This window comes from Cydia pomonella, chromosome 2 (assembly GCF_033807575.1).
Source record: "Cydia pomonella isolate Wapato2018A chromosome 2, ilCydPomo1, whole genome shotgun sequence".
NCBI classification, from domain to species: Eukaryota; Metazoa; Arthropoda; class Insecta; order Lepidoptera; family Tortricidae; genus Cydia; species Cydia pomonella.
The window spans coordinates 9843494-9850924 of record NC_084704.1 but is presented as its reverse complement, the minus strand read 5'-3'; the positions used below and the strand labels follow the sequence as shown (position 1 = coordinate 9850924).

The 7431-nt window shown below is 35.6% G+C and overlaps 1 protein-coding gene across 1 annotated transcript; it reads left to right on the top strand.

Annotated features, from left to right (window-relative positions):
* The first annotated feature begins 171 nt into the window (after window positions 1-171).
* LOC133533822 (dynein light chain Tctex-type 1-like) lies at window positions 172-7378 on the top strand. Its single transcript, XM_061872881.1, has 3 exons — window positions 172-1252; window positions 1483-1651; window positions 5071-7378. The coding sequence occupies exons 1-3, from the start codon at window positions 1223-1225 to the stop codon at window positions 5223-5225; spliced, it is 354 nt and encodes a 117-aa protein (XP_061728865.1). The 5' UTR covers window positions 172-1222; the 3' UTR covers window positions 5226-7378.
* The last annotated feature ends 53 nt before the right edge of the window (window positions 7379-7431 follow it).

Below are 7431 nucleotides of genomic sequence, written 5' to 3'. Positions count from 1 at the left end.
GCTGCCTCCTACAGTTCATGCACGCTCCCTATTACATCCACACTTTATCAGGCCTGATATCTGAGGGCCTACCGCGAACCACATTTACGTACGCTTACGTACGAATTTACAAGTGCGACAGAGAGGCAACACGTCGAATGTGGTTCGCGGTAGGCCCTCTGACCCGAAATTGGGCCCGAGCAAGAATATTTTTCCGTTTCACGAAATATCAGCACATCGTTTACAATATTAGAAATGTAAAAAAATGGTTCATATGCAAAAATATCAAACGTTAAACATTTTTGACAATTAGATGAAATCGGGACTGACTTCGGGCCCGATATCGGGATGTGTGGATGTAATTGGCTCTTAAGAGCGCTATAATATGATGGTAGGATCAGGGCTATAACCGCGAAAATCGAAGTTCGTCAATTGCGGGGATTTTTCTCTGTCACCCTAATTACGTCTTACTGAGAGTAAAAGAGAACGATCCCGCAATTTACGAATTTCAGTTTTCACGGTAGACCCCCCAGGATCCTATTGATGTGCCATACCGCAAGAGCCCGTGAGGGAGAGAACCAATTCCTAGTGAGTATTGTATTCTTTGGAGAGAACATACGCAATTCAACGAAAAACAACCTACGCAAATATAGTTAACGATGTGCTGATATTCCGTGAAACAGAAAACGATTATCATACCCGAAATTGGGACTGATTTCGGGCCCGATATCGGGAAGTGTGGATGTAATTTGCGCCAAAGTATTTTTTACATGTAAAATATTGTAAAAGATGTGCTGATATTTCGTGAGACGAAAAAATACTCTCACTCAGAACCGACGTCGGGCCTATCATCAGGCCCGTTTGCATGTGGATGTAATTGGCCCATGACTTCGGGCCCGATATCGGGAAGTCTGGATGTAATTGACTCAATAAATCTAAAATTAATGATTAAATTGGAGATTGATGACAATTTCTTTTCTGAACAAATCAGCCGATTCGATCATCCTGTCTGGATCAGAATTTAAGGAAGAATTTTTCCCGCCTTTTTACTGGCTGCATACATTATTGTTAAAAAAAAACCCTGCTCTTGCCTACCCGAATGTTTATTTCAGGCAGTACGTAGTTGGTACGTAGTGATTATATGCTCTTTGATTTCAGGTGTCAATCTTGAATAATTAATTGTTCTTTTGAGTAGAATTTATTTCGCGACATTATAAAAAAAGATTAGTAAGTGATAAATAAAATGGCTGCACCCCAGGACGATGACGAAGAGGTATATTTCGAACACTTACGTTTTGAATTCTTATAATCCTACTGTAATATTGAAATTAGGTATAATCACCATCAACATTAGATATATGGGAGCGGCTAAAGTGCTCACAAATATCTGAACACGCCTCTATTGTCAAGGCGCTAGAAGCGCTATATCCTATCTGATGGCAACTGGACTACCCGCTTCCCATTTCCACAGAGTGCTGATAATCAATGTGGAAATGCTTTCAGGATCTAGTGTTCAACGTAGAAGAAGTCCAGAAAATAATTAGAGACACCATAGAGCTTATTCTTGGCGGTAACGTGTACAGTCATTCGAGAACACCACAATGGATTGGCTTAATTACAGATAAAACAATGGCAAGGATTGCAAAACTTAATAAACCCTTCAAGTATATCTGTAAGTATTTAACAATTCAATTCATAAATTCAAGAGTAACAAATAACCTTGGTTTTAAATATAACATCGCAAATTTACAGTTCTTGAATTAAATAATATCGTTAATAAATATTAATGATACCTGAACGACCATCATCAGTCCTTTAAACGCTATGGTCTAACTAACTCTAAAATAGGAAGTCCCCATCGATTGAATGGAATGATTATGATAGGATCCTATCTATAGGAGGATAGGTAGGTACCTATTGTGGGGCAATTATGTCAAAAGAGAGGGTACTGCGCCACGCATCACTAGAGATACTTAAGAGACAGACAGTGCTACCGATATGATTTAAGACTCGACATGCACGTATGTAGATTCACCCCACAACAGCTACAAGCTTCGGGAAAATACTTCAAATGACCCGTTCTTCACATGATGTTTTTATTATTCACATAGGGTTACTGCGCTAGTTACCGTCCAGCTCTAGTTTCCGTCCACGGAGTTGCTACAAAGAATTGCGTATAATTTGATCAATTTGAATATAAACCTACGATACCGCACAGTTTTGACTTATTGCAATCCTTTATGTCTAAACAATAGATCTATTTACATAAAAATAATATTTCACAAGTAGAGAATTAAAAATAAAATAGATGCAGCGTCGCATCCGTGTTTTTCAGAGGTCATAAAACCAAGAAAAAGTTATGCGTGGACGGGAAATGTTCGTAAAAAGTTTAATTACTATTCGAAGTAATATTTTTAGCACGTACGAGGGCTGATCCGAAAGTTGATTGTTGCTTCGGCTCTACTCATGCGATTAAAATTTTATTTTATACTATTGTGAGGGATTTTTCAGTACTTATTAAGGTGGTGTAAATACATTTTTAGAAAACGCTTATTTTTGTTTTTATTTTATTTTTACTTCAACGCGTCGAAGCCTAACCATCAGTCATGAAAATCAGTAATTGAGACTCCATATGTGCTGTCATTTTATAGACAGTTTTTGGAAAAAAAAAACAAAAGATTTTTAGGTGCTACTAGTGACGAATCTTGGCCGTTCTTTTACGTATAAATCGTTTTGATTGAATAAATATTATTATGATTTAATAGGTGTCAACAATGAGTCCTTTCATTAAAAGTAAAAATATCTGATATTTAAAAAAAGAACGATAGCCTTTAACCATCAAAATCGGGTGAAAAATAATCGGCGGCATATGGAACTTTTATTCAATGGAATATCAGCAAAAACGTCCAGTCTTTCTTGGAAAATGTGTTGGTAGCTTACTTCAATGAACTGGCTAATAAGTGCCTACAAGGCCAGCACGCGTTGGTGCAATTATTCGATGTTAAAACTGTAATAGGTAAGCCACCATTTTAAAAATTGTACTGTTACTGTTTTGACAAAAAAAAAACTAATTTATAAGTTTTGTTTTTTCCTCGCAAGTGTGTTGAAAAACGTCGTATGAAACGCGTGTGCTATGGTCATTACAGACATCGGCTTTCTTATTGCGCGCTCGCTTACGGCTCGCGCGCACAATGTCGCCTCGTGTGTCATGACCAACTTAGCACACTTGTATCATAATGTACTATTTTCTACTCGTCGACTGTAATGGTTGAATTAAGATTTGGTAGAAAATACTAAACGGGCGCGGGGGCTGACTTAATAGTAGCGCGTTTATGGATTTTATACTACAATTTTGTCTACTTGCCAATTTTCGTTCATTATTTAGGTTTTATAGTAAAATAAATATTATTAAATCACGATTGTATAAACTAATACAATTTTCGTCCACGAATGGACAGAAACCCAAATAGCTAGGCGAATATTGAGTTTGTTGATTTTTGTAAACGTAAATATTTGTGGACGGGAACTAAAACAGATAACACTACTTTTGTAAAATACATTTTTTATAGAAAACAACCGTAAATATTATACACCGTGTTTTTATTGAATTCCGTTTACTTCGGGGTATCGGTTAGTAGGTTAAAGGAAACAAGGAAACCAAATGGCATAGTTAATTTAAAAAATATAATTGAGGTGTTCAATAAAGAGTATTGAATTGTATTGTATTTTTATATTTAAAGTAATTAAATGTTTCATATAGCGTGTTGTAACGCGGGCATTACATTTAACTCGACCAAACAATTGAAAACTGTGACATATCAATGTCATTTCGAACACCGATCGTCCGAGATAGTAATACGTTTATTAGCAAATGTATGAAATCGTACTAAACACTAATCAATATGTAAACAGGCCCTAAGGCAAGTGAACACGCTCGTCAGGGCCTTATGAGATAAAAAATAAATATTGATTATCTCCGAAATGGAGTTAATTAGAATACCGATGTCTTTGACAAAGTTACTTAATTTAAGCTCAGAGATGCACCCTTGCAATTGGAAATAAATATTTATTTTATTCTATGTTTAGTATTTGTTGTTATAGGGGCATCAGAAATACATAATTTGTAGAAATTTCAACTGGCTAACTATCACGGTTCATGAGATACAGCCTAGTGACCGACGGACGGACAGCGGAGTCTCAGTAATAGGGTCCCGTTTGACCCTTTGGGTAGGTACGGAACCCTAAAAACGGTGTTTAAGTAATATTAACTTTAATATGAGCAATCAAAACAAATACGGACAATATATTTTATTTAAGTAAGAGTACTTTAAAATATTTTTTTCGCATTAGTAGTTGGCAACTCCTATAATTGGGCGAAAACTAACACACCTACCCTATATATCTTATACCTTTAAACGAGCAATTCTTGTATATATATATTTCCGGGATTTCGGAAACGGCTCTAACGATTTTGCTGAAATTTGGTATATGGGGGTTTTTGGGGGTAAACAATCGATCTAGATTAGTCTTATGTTTGGGAAAACGCGTGTTTTCGAGTTTTCATGCGTTTTTCTTTCGACGCAGAATATGGTCGCTAATTTCGTGTTGCCGGCCACTGTCCGTCTGGTCCAGCGGGATAAGACGCGGACTGCTAAACGAGTGTTACGGGTTCGAATCTCGCCCGGTGACTAACTTTTGTTTTTTTTTTTATGTGTCTATTATGTTCAAGTTTATATATAATTCTTTAATTTTTATTGTTTTAGACAAGTTTAATTTAGTAAAAAAATGACCTATGTAATAAGAGAAATTAACAATAGATGGCGTTACTCTGTGACGAGTGCTGTAAGGTTAAAATCGATTGTAAATAATAATAATTTTCAGTTCACATTTTACTTTTTAAGTTTATGTAGATTATCACCTATACACCACCATTTACAATTAATAGTTATAACCGAGCAAAGCTGTGTCGCCCAGGTACTGTAAATTATGTACGTATCTATAATTTACAATGTACGCATTCTCTTTCACTTTTTTCTAGTATATGTATACATAACATTTGATACAGTTATAGCGTAACATCTGTAATTTCAGATCGAATTACGATAACCCAGAAAAATGGTAGTGGTTTGCATACGGCTGCAGCATACTTCTGGGACACGGTCACCGATGGGACATGTACAGTACGTTGGGAGAACAAGTATATGTATTGTATTGTTAATGTTTGGGCTTTAGCATTGCAGATTTAAATTAAATTCTTTATTGCATTGCTATAACGCATTATTTTAGATGAGTTCTTAATAATATCGAATCATATTAAGACTTACTTAGTCTTACGGTAGATGTTGTGATGCGGCTCCCTAAAAGGCATGTAAGTAAGCAAAGAAGGAAGTGATGGAAGGATTCACACGGCTCGAGTAAGCTTCGGTGGCTCAGTTGGTTAGAATTATAGAGCCGATTTCTTCTTTAACTAGGCAATATGATTCCTGCGTGAACATATCGTTCTGTATATATTTAGGACAAAAAAGGTCAAGCGATGCTGTACATTGGTTTCCATATAATACAGTAAATGTACAGGATGGTTCAGGAGACGTAAGCAGGATCAAGCCTGCGTATTCAGTAACTATTTCATACCAGTATTTGTGAGATTAACGTTAAATTACATTTCCCTGTTCAAAATGTTTATTTTATTTTATTTACGACATGGTCACCCTCTTTGTTTAATCCATAACAAGATTAACAAGTGACAAATTGGATGTCATCGGAGTCTGATTACTTTTGAAAAATAATAGGTATCTCACTCAATTGTGACATCTTATTTTCTTCATAATCAAAATGCTATCATAACGGTTAAAGAAGTTTTATCTTTATTAATTAAGTGTTGTAGGGTGTCCATGATTATAGATAATCAAATTTGTCCTTAAAAATAAGTTAGATAACAGATAAAGCGTAATTGTTTTCCTTAAATATGACGGTCAACGATTCATTAACATTTACTGATTGTGTAGGCTTGGTCCTGCTCACGTCTCATGAATTTGCGTTTTGCGTCGAATCCGATAGTTCTGATGCAGGCTTGTTCATATGAATAATCCAAGTTTGTGACCTCGAGCGTCGAACGCAACTTTGTCAAATATCGAGAAAACCGCGAAAATGTGTTTTTATTTAGATTTGGGTGATTATAATCCTAAAGCACTAGTTTTTTATAGTACTTTTTCAAAGCGTTTTTAAAGTAGATTAAATTTGCTACAATACGAGAGTTTCCGAGATAAAGCCTTTCGAAGTTTATAATTTTTTCGACTTGAATTAGTTTAGTATTGAGTTTCGTAAGCAAGTGCAGAGAGTATGTACTTTTGTCTCAGGCGATGCCGCTTGGCACGATTGTTCTTTAGGTCAAACAAAGTTGATTTGGCCCGGTAGCCACGAGATCGTATCGTGCCTACCTCCCAAAAAGAGGGGGGAAAGAGTCGGCTCACCAGGTCCAATATATGCTATATTTCTCCCTAGTCTTAGCAACTACGGCAAGTTAATATATCATTTTCATATAATTGAAGGACGAAAATATTATTTAAATTCATACTTTTAATTAAGTGTTTATTTTTACATTTTTAATCTTTGACTTTGGCCATAATTTCATTATGGAAGTCGTCACTGCCATCCGCTACATCTTTTTTACAAAAAAAAATGCATTGTGACCTGCTTTGAAGTGATACTTTATAGAATAAGGAAATGGGCTAAATTTTGAATTTAGTGCAAATCACCAGCCTGTGATTGTGAAGGCCGAAATTGTCACAAATAAATACATATACATAATTTTCATTTATGTGCAAAAATCAAAGATATATAACTGGCCCTAGTGGCTGAGAGCAGGAAGAAATACAGCATAGATTGGACCTGGTGAGCAGACTCTTTCGCCCCTCTTTTATAAACTTTGAAAGGCTTCATCTCGGAAACTGTTAGGTCTACAGACACAATTCTAAAACGCCCGGAAAGGGTTATATCAAAAACTAGTCTTTTAGTGATATAATCGCCCAAATCTAAACAGAATCGAAATTTTCGCGGTTTTTTCGTTTTTTGACAAAGTGGCATTCGGCGCTCGAGGTCACAAAGTTGGATTATTCATTGAGCCAACATCATAAACAAGTCTGCAAAATACCAGAACTACCGGATTTGACGCAAACGAAACCCATTACCCCCAGCTGTTTTTGTTACTATTTAGAAAGAAAAAATTACTACATTTTTACAACACGAGGTTCATGTTACAAGCCGTTAATTACTTATGGTTAGGCAATTCTGCCATAAGTAAATGACTGATAAAAGCGATAAAGATATATAATTAGCCCCTTAGCTGTTCGGCTCTAAACTATATTATACTTATTCGAAATTAAACAAGACATAAAGCACATTTTAGTATTTTTATTTTTGGTAAAATTTACCACAATACAAAATAATTATAGA